Source organism: Phoca vitulina, unplaced genomic scaffold (assembly GCF_004348235.1).
Source record: "Phoca vitulina isolate PV1807 unplaced genomic scaffold, GSC_HSeal_1.0 scaffold51, whole genome shotgun sequence".
Taxonomy (NCBI): domain Eukaryota; kingdom Metazoa; phylum Chordata; class Mammalia; order Carnivora; family Phocidae; genus Phoca; species Phoca vitulina.
Window position 1 is genome coordinate 7495156 of NW_022589754.1, and position 23292 is coordinate 7518447.

A 23292-nucleotide genomic window follows, 5' to 3' on the forward strand; every position below is an offset into this window, starting at 1 on the left:
GAGGGAGGGAGGAAGGAAGGAAGGAAGGAAGGAAGGAAGGAAGGAAGGAAGGAAGGAAGGAAGGAAGGAAGGAAGGAAGAAAGATTTTTAAGTGGCAAAGGGGTTGAGTGAGATGGTTTTATTTATTATGTATTTTTTTCTATTTTTCAAGAAGAAGGGAACATACACTTCCATGCCAGGCATCTCACAGAAATTACCTCATCTGCTTCACAATGACCCTAAGAGAAAGTGATGCACCAGAAGGGGAAGGGTGAAGAGCATGGTTGAGTTTGAATTTGAAAATTGTGGAAATAAGTGATCTAGAAAGTATCCAGAAATGTAATGTGAAGGGGGCAGATTTAGACTTAAACTCACTATTTCTATACATTTGTGAATAGAAGCAGTGAGTTTAACCTTAACCTGAAGGGTTGTTACTATTTTCATTTGATGAATGAGGGTTCTGAAGACAGTGTTAATAGGTGTCAATGATAAGATTCAATCTTTTTCAGTTTTACTCCAAAGTCACTGGTCTTTTGTCTTTTCAATATGTGTTTTTTAATTTGTTCTCAAAATTTGTTAGGAAATCTCTTCTGGACACTGAGCCTAGGCTCTTGGGCTCATATAATTTGCAGGAGCTAATAGTCAGCCATGAGTCCCATCACTACTCTACTTGAAACCTGAAAATGAAATTACTTCATTTAAACCTATGGAAGAGTGATTCTCAAATACCAATTAATAATAACATTTTCACAGAAATGGGAAAAATATAAGTAACACATTTTCACAAGGCTAAATGTATTCTATTTAAACAACATTTTTTTTTTTATTCCAAGCTTGGGCTCTTTCTTTAAATAAGGGTAAGAGATTAAAATGTCCTTTTTAGGGATGCCTGGGTGGCTCAGTCGGTTAAGCATCTGCCTTCGGCTCAGGTCAAGATCAGAGGGTCCTGGGATTGAGTCCCACATTAGGCTCCCTGCTCAGCAGCTCCCTGCTAAGCATCAAACCATGCTCTTCACCCTTCCCCTTCTGGTGCATCACTTTCTCTTAGGGTCATTGTGGAGCAGATGAGGGTTTTAAATGGAGGAGTTTAAGTTTAAGGTGTACAACATATTTATTTGATACATTTATATTGCAATATGATCATCACTGTAGCATTAGGCAATACCTTTGTTGCATCATACAATTACCATTTCTTCTTGTGGTTAAGAACAATTAAGATTTAGTCTCTTAGCAAGTTCAATGTTTAACATTTTTGTTGTCTATAACCCCTCTATTGTGTATTAGGTCTCCAGGACTAATTTATCTACTAGTTGCAAGTATGTACCCTTAAACATCATCTCTCCCATTCCCCAAACCCCAGTCTCTGGTTCCATATAAAAGACACTATACAGTATTTGTATTTCTCTGTCTGACTTATCTCACTTAGTATTATGTCCTCAAGGTCCATCCATGCTGTCGCAAATGGCAGAATTTCTATTTTTTCACAGTTGAATAGTATTACATTGGGTATACATACCACCTCTTCTTTATCCATTCAACCATTGATGGAGACAGGTGGTTTCCAGATCTCAGCTATTGTAAATAATGGTACAATAAACATGGGAGTGCATATGTCTCTTCAATCACCTGTTTTTATTTCCTTTAGGTATAAATCCAGGAGTGTAATTGCTGGGTCTTATGATAGTTCTGTATCTAATTTTTTGAGGAAGCTCCATACTGTTCTCTATAGTGGCTGAACCAGTTTACAATCCCACCAAATTTGCACAAATGTTCCCTTTTCACTACTTCCTCACCAACTTTTTTTTCTTGTCTTCTTGATGAATGCCATTTACAGGTGTGAGGTGATATCTCATCCTGATTATAATTTGCATTTCCTTGATGATTAGCAGTGTTGAGCACCTTTTCATGTACATGTTGGCCATTTGGATGTCTTCTTTTTAAAAATGTCTATTTAGTTCTTCTGCCCATTTTTTAATCCAATTATTTGGGGTTTTGTTGTTGTTGTTATTGAGTTGTATGGGTTCTTCATAAATTTTGGATATTGGCCCCTTATCTGATACATGAAATGTTTTGTCAAAATTTTATCCTATTCTGTAGGGTGTTTTTTTCATTTTGTTGATTGTTTCCTTTGTTTTGCAGGAGTTTTATGTTTAATTTAGTCCCATTTGTTGATATTTTCTTTTCTTGTTTGTGTTCTTTGGTGTCATATCCCAAAAAGCACTGTTAAGACCAATGTCAAGGAGTTTTTTCCGTTAAGTTTTATTTTAAGAGTTTTATAGTTTGAGGTCTTGTGTTTAGACCTTTGATTCTTTTAGAGTTCATTTTTGTGAGTGGTTTAAGATACAGGCCCATTTTTCTGCATGTAGGTATCCAGTTTTTCCAACACCATTTTTTTGAAAAGACTTCCCCACTGGATGTTCCTGACCCCTAATCAAATATTAGTTGACTGTATATGCAAAGGTTTAATTCTATGATCTTCTCATTCCATTGGTCTATGTGTCTATTTTTTTTGCATTACCATATGATTTTAATTCCTACAGCTTTTTAATATAGTTTGAAATCTGGAAGTGTGATAACTCAAGCTTTGTCTTTTTTCTCATGGTTGCTTTAGCTATTTAAGTTCTTTTATGGTTCCATACACATTTTAAGATTTTTTTTTTCTAGTTCTGTGAAAAATGCCACTGGATTTTGATAGGGATTGCATTGAATCTATAGATGGCTTTGGGTAGTATGAACATTTTGACAATATTAACTCTTCCAATCCATGGAAACAGAATGTCCTTCCATTTGTGTCTTTGATTTGGTTCAGCAAAGTCTTCTACTTTTCATCATAAAAATCCATTATTTCCTTGAATAATTTTATTCCTAGGTATTTTATTGTTTTTGATGCTATTGTGAATGGGATATTTTTATTTCTTTTTCAGATGTCTCATTGTTAGTGTATAGAAAAACACCTGACTTTTGTGTATTGATTTTATATCTTGTAACCTTATGGAATCCATTGTTTAGATCCAAATGTCTTTTAGTTGAGTGTATGGGGTTTTCAATATATAAGATCATATCATCAGCAAATAGTGATAATTTTACTTCTTCCTTTCAGACTTGAATGCCTTTTATTTCTTTGCTTTCCTATTGCTCTAGGTAGTATTTCCAGTATTATGTTGAGTAAGAATGGAGAGAGTAGGCACCTTTGTCTTGTTCTTAGTCTTCTAAGATTTTTTAAATTAAAAATTAAAAGATTAATTTTTTCCATTAATATAATATCAAATGTGGGTTTGTCATATATGACCTTTATTATATTAAGATATGTTCTTTCTATATGTAACTGTTGAGAGTTTTTATCATTAAAATGTATTTTGTCAAATGCTTTTTCTGCATTTCTTGAGATGGTCATACGAATTATACCTTTCATTCTATTAATGAGGAGTATCACATTTATTTATTTGAGTATTTTATTTTGGGAGGTAAGCTGTAATATTTTATTGGAAAACAAATTTACAACTCGGAATGGATTTGAGGCAAATTGTGCCATAAGTGGATTTTCTTTAAGTAGCTAAACAAAGTTTAAAAAGCAAGTAATAATAAAAGAAAATGTTTCTGGCATAAGACCAGTAGTACAAAAAAATAGCATACAAGTACCTGGATAATACACCCATTTTACAGTAGTGCAACTTCTAAGTACATATTGTGGACTATCCATAGTCCATGCAGAGTTACAACTCCACATTTCTGTTTTTTAATTATTATTATGTTATGTTAGTCACCATACAGTACATCATTAGTTTTTGATGTAGTGTTCCATGATTCATTGTTTGCTTATAACACCCAGTGCTCCATGCAGTACATGCCCTCCTTAATACCCATCACCGGGTTAACCCATCCCCCCTACCCTCCTCCCCTCTAAAACCCTCAGTTTTAAGTTTTAAACTGTTTTCCAAAGTGGCTGTACCAACTTGCATTCCCACCAACAGTGTAAGAGGGTTCCCCTTTCTCCACAACCTCTCTAAAATTTGCTGTTTCTTGCCTTGTCAATTTTTGCCATTCTAACTGGTGTAAGGTGATATCTCAATGTGGTTTTGATTTGAATTTCCCTGATGGCTGGTGATGTTGAATATTTTTTCATGTGTCTGTTATCCATTTGTATGTCTTCTTGGAAGAAGTGTCTGTTCATGTCTTCTGCCCATTTTTTTGACTTATTTCTTTTTTGTGTTGAGTTTGAGAACTTCTTTATAGATCTTGGATATCAGCCCTCTGTCTGTAGTGTCGTTTGTAAATATCTTCTCCCATTCCATGGGTTGCCTCTTAGTTTTGTTGACTGTTTCTTTTGCTGTGCAGAAGCTTTTTATCTTGATGAAGTCCCAAAAGTTCATTTTTGCTTTTATTTCCCTTGCCTTTGGAGACGTGTCTTGAAAGAAGTTGCTGTGGCTGATGTTAAAGAGGTTACTGCCTATGTTCTCCTCTAGGATTTTGATGGATTCCTGTTTCACATTGAGGTATTCCATCCATTTTGAGTTTATCTTTCTGTATGGTATAAGAGAATGGTCGAGTTTCATCCTTCTGTATATAGCTGTCCAATTTTCCCAGCACCATTTATTGAAGAGACTGTCTTTTTTTCCATTGCATATATTTTTCCTGCTTTGTCGATTATTTGACCATAGCATTGAGGGTCCAGCAGGCAACATGATGCCCCCAGCTTTGTTTTTCTTTTTCAACATTTCCTTGGCGATTTGGGATCTTTTCTGATTCCATACAAATTTTAGGATTGTTTGTTCCAGCAACTTGAAAAATGCCTTTAGTATTTTGATCAGGATGGTGTTGAAGGTAAAGATTGCTCTGGGTAGCATAGACATTTTAACAATGTTTATTCTTCCGATCCATGAGCATGGAATGTTTTTCCATGTTTTTTGTGTCTTCTTCAATTTCTTTCATGAGTGTTCTGTAGTTCCTTGAGTATAGATCATTTACCTCTTTGGTTAGGTTTATTCCAAGGTATCTTATGGTTTTTGGTGCTATTGTAAATGGAATCGTTTCTCTAATTTCTCTTTCTACAGTTGCATTGTTGGTGTATAAGAAAACAACTGATTTCTGTGCATTGATTTTGTATCCTGCCACATTACTGAATTGCTGTTTGAGTCTGGAAGCTTTCCTTCTGTTTCTATTTTTTGAAACAGCTTCAGGAGAATAGGTATTATTTCTTCTTTGAATGTTTGGTAAAATTCCCCAGGGAATCCATCAGGCCCTAGACTCTTGTTTTTGGGGAGGTTTTTGATCACTGCCTCAATCTCGTTACTGGTTATTGGTCTATTCAGGTTGTCAATTTCTTCCCATTTCAGTCTTGGTAGCTTATAGGTTTCCAGGAGGGCATCCATTACTTCCAGGTTGCTTCATTTATTGGAATAGAATCGTTGATAATAATTTCTAATAATTGTTTCTATTTCCTTGGTGTTAGTCGTGATCTCTCCCCTTTCATTCATAATTTTATTAATTTGGGTCCTTTCTCTTTTTTTTGGATAAGTTTGGCCAGTGGTATTAATTCTTTCAAAGAACCAGTTTCCAGTTTCGTTGATCTGTTCTACTGTATTTCTGGTTTCTAATTCATTGACCCCTGCTCTAATCTTAATTATTTCTCTTCTAATGATGCCTAAATAATGCTTAGGCATCATTTGTTGTTTTTCTCCAGTTATTTAAGGTGTAAAGTTAGTTGGTGAGTTCGGAATTTTTCTATTTTTTTGAGTGAGGCTTGGATGGCTATGTATTTCCCCTTAGGCCCTCCTTTGCAGTATTCCATAGGTTTTGGACCGATGTGTTTTCATTCTCATTGGTTTCCATGAATGTTTAAGTTCTTCTTTGATTTCCTGGTTGACCCAAATGTTCTTTTTTTTTATTTTATTATGTTAAGTTAATCACCATACATTACATCATTAGTTTTTGATGTAGTGTTCCATGATTCATCGTTTGCATGTAACACCCAGTGCTCCATTCAGTACATGCCCTCTTTAATACCCATCACCAGGCTAACCCATCCCCCTACCCCCTTCCCCTATAGAACCTTCAGTTTGTTTCTCAGAGTCCATAGTCCCTCATGGTTCTTCTCCCCCTTCAATCTCTCCCCTTCATTTTCCTCTTCCTGCTAACGTCTTTTTTTTTTTTTTTAACATATAATGTATTATTTGTTTGAGAGGTATAGGTCTGTGATTCACAGTCTTACAGAATTCACAGTGCTCACCATAGCACATACCCTCCCCAATGTCTATCACCCAGTCACCCCATTCCTCCCATCCCCCACCACTCCAGTAACCCTCAGTCTGTTTCCTGAGATTAAGAATTCCTCATATCAATGACCCAAACGTTCTTAAGCAGAGTGTTCTTTAGCTTCCAAGTGTTTGAATTTCTTCCAAGTTTTTTCTTGTGATTGAGTTCCAGTTTTAAAGCATTATGGTCTGAGAATATGCAGGGAATAATCTCAATCTTTTGGTATCAGTTGAGACCTGATTTGTAACCCAGTATGTGGTCTGTTCTGGAGAAAGTTCCATGTGCGTATGCGAAGAATGAGTATTCTGTTGTTTTAGGGTGGAATGTTCTATATTTATCTATGAGGTCCATCTGGTCCAGTTTGTCACTCAAAGCTTTTGTTTCTTTGTTGATTTCCTCTTAGATGATCTGTCTATTGCTTAGAGTGGAGTGTTGAGGTCTCCTACAATTAACACATTATTATCAATATGTCTCTTTATTTTAGTTAACATTTGGCTTATGTAGTTGGCTGCTTCCATGTTGGGGGCATAGATATTTACAATTGTTAGATCTTCTTGTTGCATAGACCCTTTAAGAATGATATAGTGTCCTTCTGTGTCTCTAACTACAGTCTTTAGCCTAAAATCTAATTTGTCTGATATGAGAATTGTTACCCCAGCTTTCTTTTGAGGTCCACTGGCGTGAAAGATTGTTCCCCATCCCTTCACTTTAAGTTTGGATATATCTTTATGTTCAAAATGAATCTCTTATAGACAGCATATGGATGGGTCCTGTCTTTTTATCCAATCTGCAACCCTGTGCTATTTTATGAGACCATTTAGGCTGTTCATGTTGAGAGTGACTATTGAAAGTTATGATTTTATTGTCATCATGTTGCCTGTGAAGTCCTGGTTTCTATTGATTATCTCTGTAAATTTCTGTTCTATATCACTCTTGGGGTCTTTCTCCTTTTATGGAACCCCTCTTAATATTTCTTGCAGGGCCAGCTTAGTAGTCACATATTCCTTCAGTTTCTGCCAGTCCTGGAAGCTCTGTATCTCTCCATCCATTCTAAATGACAGCCTTGCCAGATAAAGTGCTCTTGGCTGCATTTTCTTCTTATTTAGTACCCTAAATACGTCTTGCCAGCCCATTCTGGCTTGCCAGGTCTCTGTGGATAGGTCTGACATTATTCTGATGTTCCTCCATCTGTACATAAGGAATCTCTTCCCCCTAACTGCCCTTAAGATGGTTTCCTTGGTTCTGAGATTTGCAAGTTTTACTATTACATGCTGGGCCGTTGGTCTGTTCTCCTTAATCTTGGGAGGCGTCCTCTCTGCCTATAGGACATGAAAGCTTGTTTCATTCCCCAGATTAGGGAAGTTCTCATCTACAATTTGATCAAATATATTTTCTAGTCCTCTCTCTCTCTCCAGCCCCTTAGGGATCCCAATAATTCTGACATTGGAATATTTCATGGCGTCACTTATTTCTCTAATTCTGTTTTCATGGATTTTAAACTGTTTGTTCTAGGCCTCCTCCTGTTCCTTCTTTTCTATCAGTTTGTCTTCTAGATCACTAATTCATTCTTCTGCCTCGTTTAACCTAGCTGTTAGAGTATCTAGATTAGATTGGATCTCATTGATAGCATTTTTAAGTTCTGCCAGATCAGCTCTCATTTCTGCCCTTAGAGGCTCTATGTTGCCTTTAATCATTTTCTCCATTCTAGCTATTGTCTTCATAACTGTTACCCTGAAGTCTATTTCTGACATCTTGCTTATACCTATATCCATTTGTTCTGTGGCTGAAGTCACAGTCTCCAAGTCTTTCCTATTTTGGGGGTTCCTCCTCCTAGTCTTCTGTTGAGGGGTGGTTGAGGGAATGTACAGAGTCCAAATTATTGACCACAACCCAAGCAAGATGCACCTGTTTTATAGGGACCTTAGGGTTGTTGGCCTCTTGTTCTTCCTGCCTGTCTTCTGGGGGAGGGGCCTGCCACATTATTACTCAGGCAACCCTGTTTGGGCAGAGTTGCCCTGCCCCCTGTGGGGGGACGATGGGCTCAGTGAAAACTGGTTTTGGGGGGCTATTGTTCTCTGGTCGCTTTCCTTGGTAGCTTTCCGCATCTCTTCTGAGAGTAAGAGCAGAAGTGACTCTTTCCAAACCTCTGCCTCAGAACAGAGAGATTGCAGTATGTTCTTCATTGAGCTCTCCAGGCCACACTGTCCCCATTTCTGTCTGTGCTGCTAAAACCACAGCATCCTGGGTTGTGCGCCCCACAGCAGCACTCCCAGCCCTCGCCTCTGGGTCCAGGCACGTCTCTGCCTTTTGTCCTTCTAAAACCGTCAGCCACCCCCAGTTCACATGGCGCCCCCGCAGCTCCAGGTTTCAGTCCAGAGTGCTGCCCTAAAGTCCTTTCCCCACCACTACCAGTCTGCGAGTGTGTTCCCAGTCCCCAGCATGGGATGCTTTTGCGCTGCTCCTATGTTATTTCACCTTCCTGGCTCAAGCACTTATGGCAGCTCCTTCTCCCTTCCATTTATCTTCTGATATCTGCCCATGGAATCATGGCTCCCTGCTTCATACCTCGAGACCAGCCACCGGAGATACTGTTTGTAGAGCTCCAGATATATCTTCTTACATCTCAGGCTGATTTTGTGGATGTTCAGAGTGGTCTTGTAGATATCCAGCTCAATTCAGGGGACTGGTTGAAATAGGGTCTCCTACTCCTCTGCCATCTTTGCCCCCACAACTCCACATTTCAACAACATGATTGACAGTTCCTAAAGGAAATTATTTTTAAAAAGGCATAACCCAGATGTTCCCTCATTTGACCAACTCCATCTAAGTTTAGATGTGTAGAAGAGTTTAGATATATCCAGAGTTTTCTAAAATAAGGTTTCAGGACAATGACAGTAGATTAGGGAAGAAAACATGGAGGAATGAAGTCCTAATTATTATACATGCATATTTTTTGACAGTCGGGGGAAACCTTTTATAAATAAGTTACAAACAAAGAAAAGGCAAATAAATAATTTTGTACAAGAAATTTAACACATTCTGTACATTGTCTTCACACTTTGCTGTCATTATTTGTACAAACTTCATATTTTACTTGACCATCACCATCAATATCTGCTTCCCTGATCATTTCATCAACTTCATCTGTTAACTTCTCTCCCAGGTTTGTCATCATATGGCAAAGCTCAGTTGTACTAATATAGCCATTGTTATCCTTATCAAACACACTGAATGCTTCTCTAATTTCTTCTTCACTGTGTCTTTCATTTTTCTTGCCATCATTGTCAGAAATTCCAGGGAGTCAATTGTGCCATTACCATCAGCACCTACTTCATTGACCATGTCCTATAACTCTGCTTCTGTAGAATTCTGCCTAAGAGATTTCATTACAGTTCCCAGTTCCTTTGTTGTTATAGTTCCATCACAATCTTTGTCAAATAGTGAAAAAGCTTCTTTGAATTCTGCAATCTGTTCTTCAGTCAGTTGGTCGGCCATGCTATAAGTGCTACAGGTCTCTGAGAAATTACTACAGAATCTCTCAGTTCGATTGCCCCAAATGGATTCATATCTGATATTTGAGTATTTTAAATCATCCTTGCATCCCAGGGATAAATCTCACTTGGTCATGGTATATAATCCTTTTGATTAGTTCTTAAATTGAATTTGCTAATATGTTGAGAATTTTTACATCTTTGTTTATCATGGCTATTAGTCTATAGTTTTTTTTTTCATATGGTAATTCTATTTTTAATTTTTGAGGAACCTCCATACTGTTTTTCGTAATGACTGCACCAGTTTGCATTCCCACAACAGTGCATGAGGATTCCTTTTTCTCCACATCCTTGTTAACACTTGTTTATTGTTTTTGATTTTAGCCATTCTGACAGGTGTAAGATGATATCTTATTGTGGTTTTAATTTGTGTTTCCTTGATAATTAGTGATGTTGGACATCTTTACAGGTGACTATTGGTCATCCGTTTGTCTTTGGGGAAATGTCTGTTTGTGTCTTCTGCCCATTTTTTAACTGGATTATTTGTTTTTTGGGTGTTGAGTTTTATCTGTTCTTTATATATTTTGGATACTAATGCCTTATTGGATATATCATTTGCAAATATCTTCTCCCATACATAGGTTGTCTTTTTGTTTTGTTGGTTGTTTCCTTTGCTGTGCAGAGCTTTTTATTTTGATGTAGTTCTTTTTTTCTTCTTGTACTGTCCTTATCAGACTTTCATATCAGGGGAATGCTGGCTCCATAGAATGAGTTTTGCATTCTCCTCTTAAATTTTTGGAAGAGTTTGAGAAGGATTAGCATTAATTCTTCCCTAAGTTATTGGTAAAATTCATCTGTAAGCCATCTGGTCCTGGGGGTGTCTGTGTTTGGAAGTTTTTTTTTTTTGTGATTGAAGTATAGTTGACATATAATGTTATATTAGTTTTAGGTGTTCAACATACTGATCTGACAATTCTATATATTTACACAATGTTTACCATGATTAAGTGTAGTTACCATCTGTCACCATACAATGTTATTACAATATTATTGATTATACTCCCTATGCTATACTTCTGATCCTGATAGCTTATTTATTTTATAATGGGAAATTTGTACCTCTTAATCCTCTTCACCTACTTCACCCATCCCCCACCTCCCTCCCCTCTGGCAACCACCAGTTTGTTCTCTGTATTTATGAGTCTGTTTCTGTTTTGTTTGTTTCTTCATTTGTTTTGTTTTTAAGGTTCCACATATAAATGAAATCATGATATCTGTCTTTCTTTACCTTATTTTGCTTAGTGTAATATTCTCTGGGTTGTTGCAAAATGACAAGATCTCATTTTTTTATGGCTGAGTAGTGTTCTACTGTGTGTGTGTGTGTGTGTGTGTGTGTGTGTGTGTGTGTATACCACACTTCTTTATCCATTGTAGGATTGCTGACAACATTGACTCCATATTTGGCCTTTCATCTTGTTTATGCCCATGCGATGACCTCCCTCAGGGTTGTGTGTCTGAGGCACCTTGGAAGTTAACGTACACTGTGATTGGAATGTGAGAAGACTTGTTCTGATCTTCCCTATAGTGATGCACAGAAAGCAACACTTCAGATAACTAGTAGACATGACTGGTGCATAAGGTGCCACTTTAGATTATCCTTTGATCTCACCAGAATACCCCTTGCCGTATAAAAGCTGTGGATTAAGGTCTGGACTTGGGCAGAAAGTAGCTGCTTTAGTGTCTGAATTATCTGTCTGCTCCATTCACCCATTAGTAAGTTATCCTGAACAAATTCTGTAAACAGTATGGAGTGACTTGCATTGTTTTTTTGGTCTCAAAATGGCTTCTCAGTCTGGAGGATATTTTACTGTCCCTCCTTCACCTTCTAACATCCATTCATCTTCAGTGGACACTTAGGTTGTGTCCATATCTTGTTTATTGAAAGTAATGTTGCAGTAAATATCAAGGTGCCTATATTTTTTTTTCAAATTAGTCTTTTTGTTTTCTTTGGGTAAATTTACTGGGTAAATACCCAGTAGTGGAATTACTAGGTCATTTGGTCTTTCTATTTTTAATTTTTTGAGGAACATCTGTATAGTTTTCCACAGTGTTTACACCATTTTACATTCCCACCAGCAGTGCACTGGATACTGATTCAATTCCTTACTCATTATTGGTCTGTTCATACTTGCTATTTTGTCCTGGTTCAGTCTTGGTAGGTTGAATGAGTCTAGGAAATTATCCATTTCTTCTAGGTTATGTAATCTGTTGGGTATAATTGTTCATGGTAGTCTCTTATAATCTTATGTATTTCTGTAGTGTCACTTATTATTTCTCCTTTTTCATCTCTAATTTTATTTGAGTCATCTCTCTTTTTTCTCAGTATTGCTAAAGTATTGTCAATTTTGTTTATCTTTTTGAAAATCTCACTATTATTTTCATTGATCCTTTTTTTTCTCATCTCTATTTCATTTACTTCTACTCTAATCTTTACTTTTTCTTTCCCTTAAATTTGGGTTTAATTTGCTTTTTTCCCCCTAACTCCTTTAAACATAAAGTTAGATTATTTGTCATCTTACTTATTTCCTAATATATACACTTACCACTATTAATTTCCCTTTCAGAACTGCTTTTGTGCCATCCTATAGGTTTTGGTAAGTTATGTTTCTGTTTTCATTTCTTTCTAAGTATTTCTTGATTTTCATTTTTATTTCTTTTTTGATCTGTTGGTTGTTGAGTGTGTTGTTTAGTGTCCACATATTTGCAGATTTTCCAGCATTCCTCGTTTTGATTTCTAGTTTTGAACCATTGTAGTAAAAAAAAAGTACTTGGTATGATTTCAATCTTTTATACATTTGCTAAGATTTGTTCTGTCTTTTTTTTTTTTTTTAAAGGTTTTATTTATTTGACAAAGAGAAAGACAGCCAGAGAGGGAACACAAGCAGGGGGAGTGGGAGAGGGAGAAGCAGGCTTCCTGCGGAGCAGGGAGCCTGATGTGGGGCTCGATCCCAGGACTCTGGGATCATGACCTGAGCCGAAGGCAGACGCTTAACGACTGAGCCACCCAGGTGCCCCAAGATTTGTTCTGTCTTATCATATGATCTATCCCTGACAGTGTTCTTTGTGCACTTGAAAATGTGTATTCTGCTTTTTTTATTTTTTTATTTTTATTTTTTTTCTAAAGATTTTATTTATTTATTTATTTGAGAGAGAGAGAGAAACAGCATGAGAGGGGAGAGGGTCAGAGGGAGAAGCAGGCTCCCCGCCGAGCGGGGAGCCTGATGCGGGACTCCATCCCAGGACGCCGGGATCATGACCTGAGCCGAAGGCAGTCGCTTAACCAACTGAGCCACCCAGGCGCCCCATATTCTGCTTTTTTTAGGTGGAATATTCTATACATGTCTGTTAGGTCAATTTGGTATAATGTATGTTTCAAGTCCATTATTTCCTTGTTGATTTTCTGTCTATATTATTTTGTCCATTATTGAAAGTGAAATGTTGAAGTACCCTACTGTTATTGTATTATTGTTTATTTCTTATTTTGGATCTGTTAACATTTGCTTAATATATTTAGGTACTTCAATGTTGGGTGTGTATATATTTATGATGGCCATATTTTTTTGATGCATTGATCTTTTTATCATTATATAATGATCTTCCTTATCTCTTGTTACTTCTTTGGCTTAAAGTCTATTTTGTCTGATATAGCTACCCTTACTTTCTTTTGGTTTCCACTTTTATAGCATATCTATTTCCATCCCTTCACTTTGAGTTTATATGTGCCCTTAAATCTGAAATTGGCCCTTTTTAGGCAGCATATAGTTGATTTTTTTAAATCTACCCAGCCATTGTGTACCTTTTGATTGGTAAGTTCAATCCCTTTATATTTAGGATAATTATTGGTATATAGAACTTACTAGTGCCATCTTACTTTTGGTTGTTTTGTATTTCCATTGTTTCTTTTTCCTTTTTTCTCTGTGTATTTTTGTAAATTGGTTAATTTCCATAGTGCTGTTTCCCCTTTCTTTGTCTTTGTGGATCTACTCTAGGTTTCTGCTTTGTGGTTGCTTATTACATTATTTAAAATGTCCAATAGATAAAACAGTACATTTTGGCTGATAGAAACTTATCTTTGAATGTCTATAAAGTCTCTACTCTTTTATTCTTTTCTTTTATTGTTGATATTACAATTTACTTCTTTTATGTTATGTATTTGTTAACAATTTATTGTAGTTATAGTTACTTAATTATTTTTTCTTTAACTTGTATACTGTAGTTGTGGTTTTAACACACCATCCTAATATAGTTACAGTTTTCTAAGTCTGACTATTTTTCACCTTTACCAGTGTGTCATGTACTTTCATATGTTTTCTTGTCACTGATTAGTGTCTTCATTGATGGAAGCTGAATGAGTACGTGGGGGTTCATTATACTAATTGCTCCTCTTTTGAATATATTTGAACTTTTCCATAGTTACACACAGACTTATATGCATCTAAGTAAAAACGTTAACCTCATGTAGTGACATAGAGCAGTACTGTGATTTCACACCATTTTTAACCCAGTATTACATATTTTACTTTTTTAAAAATTTTTTCAAAGATTTTATTTTTACTTAGTTGACAGAGAGAGCATGAGAGAGCACAAGTAGAGGGAGTGGCAGAGGGAGAGGGAGAAGCAGGCTCCCCACTGAGCAGGGAGCCTGATGTGGGGCTTGATCCCAGGACTCTGGGATCATGACCTGAACTTTATGCAAGCATGGTGGGAGTCTTATGGTAAGGCTACTTCTTTCATGCTTTCATTCCTTGAGCCCAGTACTTGGACCATTAGTGTTTTAAGCTGGTTTTGTTTATTTTTTTCTCAATATTAGATTAGCATTTTTAAAAGTATGAATGATACTCGTCATTGTACAAGTTGTGGATATTCAATACTGCATAGAAAAGACTGAAAAAAATCTTCCTGTTATGCCCGGAATCAAACTTTGAAGAGTAAAAGCTCAGGTTTGCCTCTGAACTTTGCTTCTGAAGCCCTTGCAAAAAGAAAACACTGGGGTCAGGGTGATAAGTCTAATGACAGTTCCCCCTTTCCAAAGAACATTTGCTCTATTATTCTTTGAAGAGATTCAAGAAGGCAAAGGTAAGGCATCAAATAGGAGTTATGCTTATAGAAGAATTAGCAGATGTGTAGTAAGGAGTTAGGTAAATAAAACTTAGTCAAGAAAAAATAGAAGAAATGTGGTCTTGACAAAATCAAGTAAGTGAGGAAGTTCTATTGAGGAAATGGTTAATGAAGTTTAAGAAAGTTACAGTACACTGCCTTGTTTACCAAACACACATCACATCCTCTATAATTGAGGAATAAGTAAGTTAAAAGAGCCACATTTACTTGAGAGTTTACCTCTCACTCCTTCCCCCCAAATATGTAGTGAAGGCAGTGAAGTTACTTCTGGTCTGACTCTAGGAAGGCACAGAAAATGTGTATACGCGATTTGAGGGCATTGGAAGCATGGGCCAGATCCCATATTTATATTCCATTATTTTCTTCATGTTTACCAAAAAAATTGGAGATTTCTCTTTAGAAAAGCTTTTACCACTTCCTTTTTTTTAAAAAAGATTTTATTTATTTATTTGACAGAGAGAGAGAGACAGCGAGAGAGGGAACACAAGCAGGGAAGTGGGAGAGGGAGAAGAAGGCTTCCCACTGAGCAGGGAGCCCGATGCAGGGCTGGATCCCAGGACCCTGGGATCATGACCTGAGCTGAAGGCAGACGCTTAATCACTGAACCACCCAGGTGCCCCACTTTTACTACTTCCTAGGAAATTATTTCTGCAGTAGCCAAAATGTGTAATTCCTTTTTTTTCTTTTTTCTTTATTTTATTTTTTTATTTTTTAAGGTTTATTTTTTTAAATTCTAGTGTAATATTGGTTTCAAGAGTGGAACTTAGTGATTCATCACTTATATAACACCCCAGGTTCATCACAAGTTCCCTCCTTAGTACCCATCACTCATTTAGCCATCCCCTGCCCATCTCCCCTCCAGCAACCCTCAGTTTGTTCAAACTGTGTAATTCTTAACAACTTGGTTATTGCAGAAGATATCCAGGCCTCACCAAAGCACTAAGGATATAGACATGATAAAGAGGGAGTTGCTAAAGTGGAAGAAAGAGAACTGAGATGAGAAGAGGGCCAAAGATAATTGTACTATCTTTGCATTTTTTGTTTGTTTTTAGATCTGTTTTTGGAAGAGTAGAGGGGGACAGTGGAAAATTGTAGGGTTTTTTCCCTGGCAAACTACAAAACAAATCAGACTATCAGGTCTTAACAACCCTTAAGACTAAAGAGAAAACATTCCCTCTGTCACTTAATCTTTTCTGCCCATAAACTATATTCTAGAAAATACAGGATATTGTCATTCAAATAAACTTGGTCAACAAGTGAGTGTGAGGAATAATCTTAGTAGGGTCTGGATAGTAAAGAGTTTATCTGTGGGAGAAGTGGATGGCAGGGGGTGGAGTAAGATGGGGGAAGTTCCTCATCTTTCTATTTGAGAATAGAATGCACCTCTCCAGGGAGAGAAAGGGAGAGTGAAGCCTCATGGGACTTACATATGTGTGTGTGAATACTGAAAAAAATACTCAAGTGTATCATTTTCTGAAAAAGTCATTAAATATACCTTGATTTCAGGAAGCAGAAAATATGTAATTACAGAGACCATCTTTATTATTAAAATACAAATTATAAGTTACAGATGTAAGTAAATTCCAAGTGTAACATTTTCACAGTGTCTTGGAAGCAAAAACAGAAAGATGATATAAAAATGAAGTTGCACAAAAGTTCCACTTATGTACTCTTTCAGATCAAGGTAGCTTGATCTGTTGTTCCTAGGGCAGATGGTTCCTTTTGTATGGAATTAAGGGTTAATAGAATTAGCTGCTTACCTGAATGACACTGAAAACATAAAAACCATTTGAATATAATAATAATAATAATAATAATAACAATAACAATAATGACAATAATAATAACATGGAAATCACCCCATATTCAAAATCTCTGTTTTTGGAATAATTATGTGTATGTTTTGGAATCAGAACTCAAAAAAACTTTATATAGGAAATGTGAGTTTATTTATCTTGAATTGTATATTACTAGAGTTGAGGGTGCTTATTTTTTGCACCTTGGTTTCATTGAACCCAGAGAGTGATAAATGGGAGATTCAAAAAGAAGATTTTCCAAGGAAAAGAGAAGCTCAGAGAGGAGACTGCTGTCCAGATGGCAGCTACAGTAGCACATCCCTCCTACTCCTAAAAGCAATGCTTTTCTCCTGGAAATAAAGTCCAGAGTTGGAAGGGGAAAAATCAAAAAGAAAAAGGAAACAAGCAGAGATGTGAGAAGCTGACATATTGTGATTAGATAGATAGATAGATGATTGATGTATAGATAGTGGATAGATTTCTTAGAATTATGGTAAGCAAAGTAGGTGATCATTCACTATATGTAATTTGAAAGACACTGCTGTAAAATCCACTTTCTTAAAAAAATCTTCCCCTCCAGTTTTCTTCAGTGTCTTTCATCCTTCCATTAAAAGTAAGGTATTAACACTTTAATTATGGTTTATTCCTAAAACTTGAATTCAGATAACCCTGAGCATGTCACTAGCACCTTAGTATGAATAAATTGATCAGATTACTGACTAAAAGAACAAGCGAATAGGACAGAAGGAAAAACATATCGATGGGGAAGAGGGGTAAATGAAGTAAATTACAACACTTAATACAAACTTAGATGGGCAGACCTGGGGAGAAGTGAAGCTACACAGCATAACAATACAGAACACTTGTCCTTCCTCCAGTGATGTAAATGATCTGCAAGGGCTTCTGGACCACCTAATAAATGGGCTCTAACCCCCTCAAACATTCCTCTAAGAAAGTCATTAATGTCCTGGAAATATTTCCTCTCCTTTTTAGAAAAAAATAGATATGTTTAAAGTAACATTAATATGCTAATAAAATTAAATCAAAATGACCCTAAAAGTGTAATCCATGCTGTCATTAAAACAAAATGACCCTAAAAAGTATAATCCATGCTAATCTAAAAAATAGTAAACAAATATAGTATAGACAAATATAAGTACCCACAAAATTATTACTTCTGATCCCATTACAATGCTAAATTATATTCAAACACAAATTACTTTAAAGCAAACAGACCAGACATAGTTACAGTTATTCTTTTTAAAACACAATTTAACACTCATTTAGAACTCATATAACACATCAAAATATGTAACTTACAATGAACAATAAGGAGATAAACACTATTGCTAGCAGCACAAAGTCCGTTTTCTAATAGGGTGTTATTTTAATAACAAAGTACAAACAAAATCAATACTTGTCTAGAGAAAACATTAGAAAATTTTCAATTCCTCTCAGATATTAGAATTAATTTTGATTTATCAGTTCCCCCCCAATCATTTAGTATCATAACTGTGTCCCTAAAACAACTCCTTTCTTATAAAAATATGGTGGAGCCCTTGGTTGATTTCCACATTCCTTCCAGATGAGAAGCAGCATGTGTCTTTATTATATAGCACACAGATTTTTAAGTAGACCATCATTTTAAATTAGAGCTTTTTGCTAAAACATGTTTCAAAGTACCATAATATTTTAGACCTCTGATTTAATTATGACTCATATCTTGGGTCTGCTACCTGCATACTAATACCAAACAGATAACAGGCAAATAACTGTAAGGGGAGTCCAATGCTGCCAAAATTAATCTTTTGCAGTTTTGTTTTTTTTTTTTTTCAAAAAAGGTGAAAGAATCTCCTTCCTTAGCTGCTGGGAGGTAGGCTGTGCAGGATTCACAATGGTATGACTGAGGTGAAGCTGGACCAGAAAAAATTCTGAAGACTCTAGGGTCCACATGTCTGGCTGCCTTCAGTTCATGAAGGTGGCTTGATAGTCACCTCTTAAATTAAGAAATACAACGTGGTGAAGCTTTTAAGAGGTGTACCCATCCATTTATTTTTTTGTTCTGGCCTAAGCTTAGTAATTAATTAGTGCACTACTTCTTTCATAGGCTCAAAAAGTGCAGTAACCTGTCAGAGATATTCAATGTTACTTTAGAAGCATGGTGGTAACTCCCTCTATTAGGTAAGTCCATACATTTCAATAGGTATTCTTTAGAAATAGTTTAAGAGAACCGGAACTGTGATTGTCACTTATCTGCCGTCTTCTGGACCTATAGAGGCAATTTAGGTCACAGTGTATGCACTTTGGAGAGCTATCTGACCTGGGTGGATTCAATATGACATCTTATATAATCATAGAGCTTACTGTATGTGAATTTGTTTCTTGTTCTTACTTTAAACATACCAGAGGCCTGAGTTCAGATTTTCATTTTATGAATAAGTGTGACAGATGATGTTTCATATTGACACTTAAATGAAGAAAATAGTTATTTGAGTCTTCAAACCCTAAAGTATAATCACACATGGGAGATGAAAATGGTCCCATGTTTATCCCACTTTGTTTTCACAGAATATCATATTGTCCATCCTAGTTAAAATACACTCAAAATATGGTATTTGAATATAAACTGTGATTACTAGTATAGATAGACAACTACATTGCCTCTAAATACAGAGACTCAGTGTCCATTGCAGCAAAACTAAGTGCTTATGATGAATCCAAGCTAATAGTCTCTGTGTCTTAGGTTCACATAAAACTGATGACTCTAATTGAGTGCATATATATAGAATGTCACTGAAGTTTTACAGTTTAAATCCTGACTTAATAAGAAATTATTACATGGACATGTCAACAACAGTGATGGTGGAATACAATGCTTTAAACAGGTTCTGTTATAAAGATGCGAATTCCTCATATAGGTAAGATAGAGCATAAATGAAAAGCTGTGAGTGCTTCCTGTAATTACTTTCCAGTGGCTTGCATTTTCAGACCACATTCAGGTTTTGTTTTAAATTAGCATAATTCAGTTGTCAGAGTAGAAGTGGTATGGTTGCTTACAAATGATTTTGCATGGAGTTGGATGCTATCTTGTCTTGAAAGTCGTCTTCTGAACTCATTAGTGGTGAAGTAGTATATGACTGGGTCAAGACAGGAATTCAGACTAGCAAGACAGAGGGCAACAGAATGAAATATTAGAATCACCCTTCTGGCTAGGCAGCTCTGAATTTTGTTGGACTTGACCAGGAAATCTAAAGGAAAACTGAAATGATAAGGTGCAAAGCAAATTAGGAATACTCCTGCACAGGTTAGAATCATCTTCAAGGCTTTCTTTTTCTCCCCAAGATCCTGGGCCACAGGATATTTATCATGCAGTGATAAAACTGTCTTCCAGGTACAATATAGGACAATCAGAAGAGGAGTGACAAACCCAATCAACTCGCCAATGGTCATCATGGCAACAGAGTGGGCCAGATTGACATTCCTGGTAGGAAGATCCACAAAGCATTTGGTTCTGTTGCCTGAAGTGTCGTCACTGGTTCTGAGGAGAGGGAAGAGCAGACAGGCAAGGCAGATGATCAACCAGCCAGCAATGCTGATGTATAGGTCATATTTCTGTTTGCAGTCATGGAAGCGAAAGGGGTACATGAGAAAGCAAAATCGTCGCACACTTATGCAGACCAAGAAGTAGATGCTTGCATACATGTTGACATACTTCAGGTAGAAACAGAACATGCAGAGGCCAGGCCCAAATGGCCAGTCATAATTCAAGTAGTAAAAGATCCTCAGTGGCAGGGAGAGAACTTGTAGTAAGTCAGCAATGGCTAAGTTTATCATGAATATCACAGCCCGTTTGGTTTCTTTCATATAGCCATAAAATACCCATAAGGCTAATATGTTTCCTATGAGACCTGGTACAAGAATTACAGTATATGTCACTGCATAGATAAAATATCGAAAATCTGTCTTATATCCATCTGGCCCAGCACATGTATCATTAGCAGGCATGTTTCCTTCCAGAGCAACTGTCTTCACCAAATGGTGGTTCAAAACATAAATTCACAATTAATTGCCACTCTTTCTAAAAGACCTAATATCGGTGGATTGGAGAGAGTGAGTATAAAATAAACTCCTTTTTACTGCATTGGTCTGAGCCTCTACATATAATTTTGGGGCTTTTCAAAGAACTATTGGCATATTCACCTTGGATTTTTTTATAGTAATTACACTGAAGTCTAGTGTACAAGCACAGATAACAAGCTGTTATAATTTTTCCCTTTTGTTTACTGTTATAAGGCCTTCTGGGACATCATGACAGTTGATTCTTTCCCATTTGAATCATGAATGTGCCACATAGCAGCTCTTCAAATTTCCATATGATGATAGCCATCTCTTTACAGGTGTTTGACAGGCTGTTTTTTCTTATGATTGTCTCACATAGAAGAAAGGTTTGCTTTAGTACTCAGTGAGTCCGCAGTACTTCAGAGGTGATTAACTTGGATAGATCAGCTTTCTGAGACTTTTTCATTTATGTGTTGAAAGCTAAAAAGTGGGAAACAAAGGCAGAGCTGCAAGTGAAAAAACAAATAATTCAATTATTGTCTGGCACTTCTTGCAAAAAACCAAAAAGCCTATGTGTACAAAAATCTGTTCATTTGAAGGAAAATTCTGATGTAAGTGAAGGTGACAAGCCAATTTCTATAAGTTACTTTAGAATCACAGGAAAGTATAGCTAGAAGTAACCTGAAAGGTAATATAGTCTGTGACTATGAACCAACTTTATTTGAGAGCTTGTTAGAAATGCCAAGACTCTCAGGCCCCACTTAGGACCTGCTGAATCACTCTGTAGTTTAACAAGAGCCACAGGTGATTTTTATGCATATTAACATTTGAGAGGTTCTGATTTAGACCACTGATTCACAAACCACATTTCAGACTCATCTGATGGAGTTAAAAATTCAGCTTTCTGTAAGTTTCCTGGTGTCTCCTCCAGAGATTCTGATTCAGTATATAAGGCCTCAAATTCATATTTTTAAAAATTTCCCACATGATTCAGATATAGTTGACTGAGCATTTCTCCTTGAACCATCATTATAGGGGCCACTGACTTGGTCAAAATCCTTCTCAGATGTCTGAAAATAAGTGGGAAACCAACCTCTCTTTAAATACTTCATTTACATGGGTCATTTAGTCACCTTTCAATTATCCAAGATAACAGACCAGAGTACCACTAGAGAGAATCAAAATTCCAAGATAGTTGACTCAGCTGGATCCATGACCTTTGGTCTGAGGTAAACAAATTTTAGCTTAGGGACTTGGATAGTTGCCTTAAGGCTGCTGAAATTTGGGAGGATTTAATTGACTTTAAAGTTATGTGGGAAGACGATGGACTCTGAAAAACAAACTGAGGGTTCTAGAGGGGAGGGGGGTGGGAGGATGGGTTAGCCTTGTGATGGGTATTAAAGAAGGCATGTTCTGCATGGAGCATTGGGTGTTATGCACAAACAATGAATCATGGAACACTACATCAAAAACTAATGATGTAATGTATAGTGATTAACATAACAATAAAAAATTTAAAAAAAAGATATGTGGGAAGAACAAAAATGAAATAGGAATTATGAAACATTCTGCTTTATATTATCAAATCTATGGGCTTTAAAGTGTGCTTGATTCAGCCCCTGAAGAAATTGTTTTGTTATTACTTTGCCTCAATTGCTTGGTAAGAAAAATAGCATGTTTTGTTCAAAGATATGGTGTTCATTTTAACTAAAAGGCCTGATGAATGATATGAACTGATTGAAGAGGTTAAATACTTGAGATTTCTTAGGTAAGGACAAAGTAGAGAGATGGCATTATAAAATACAAGGAAGCATAGCTGTAAAGAATAACATCAATATTGAAAGTGATTAAAATTAGAGATTGTTTAGTTCTCAAACTGAAATACATCTTTATAATATTTGCACAGGTAGTGATTTTGGATAAGTGACAGGCAAAATCGGGTGGCAGACCAAACAATCAAAAGCCCTGGGTTTTCAATCTCCTTTTAACTATTTATACAGAAGTCACTGTCTTCTATTGTCACTGAATAGATTAGAAGTTTATACAAATATACATCCAGTCAACCTCTAGTGTACATCCATCTTCCCTATCATGGGCAATGACTCTTAAATCTATATTTCATTTGAGTTGTAGCTCTCTTTCCAACTATATATAAGAACTCTTCTCTTGAATGTTTCATTATCACCTCTAAATTCAACACATGAACATGAAGTTATCTTTAATATCTTTAATATTTATTCAAAATATGTCTTATCTTGGGTGGCTCAGTCGTTATGTGTCTGCCTTCAGCTTAGGTCATGATCCCAGGGTATTGGGATTGAGCCCCATGTCGGGCTCTCTGCTCAGCGAGGAGTCTGCTTCTCCCTCTCCCACTCCCCCTGCTTGTGTTCCCTCTCTAGCCGTCTCTCTCTCTCTGTCAAATAAAATCTTTAAAAAAGGTCTTATCTTGTTAGATTATGTCATGTCTTTGATAAAAACATCCTAATAACTTTTCCTCTCATTTAGAGGAAGATCAAAGTTCTTTACAATGACCTACA

The 23292-nt window shown here is 36.4% G+C and overlaps 1 protein-coding gene and 1 pseudogene across 1 annotated transcript; both read right to left on the minus strand.

Moving 5' to 3' along the window:
* Positions 1 to 9216: 9216 nt before the first annotated feature.
* On the minus strand, positions 9217 to 9726 carry LOC116621840 (annotated as a pseudogene).
* Positions 9727 to 19708: 9982 nt separating this feature from the next.
* Positions 19709 to 20701, minus strand: GPR174 (G protein-coupled receptor 174). The gene has a single exon (XM_032387852.1). The coding sequence runs from the start codon at positions 20699 to 20701 to the stop codon at positions 19709 to 19711; it is 993 nt and encodes a 330-aa protein (XP_032243743.1).
* Between the last annotated feature and the right edge of the window lie 2591 nt (positions 20702 to 23292).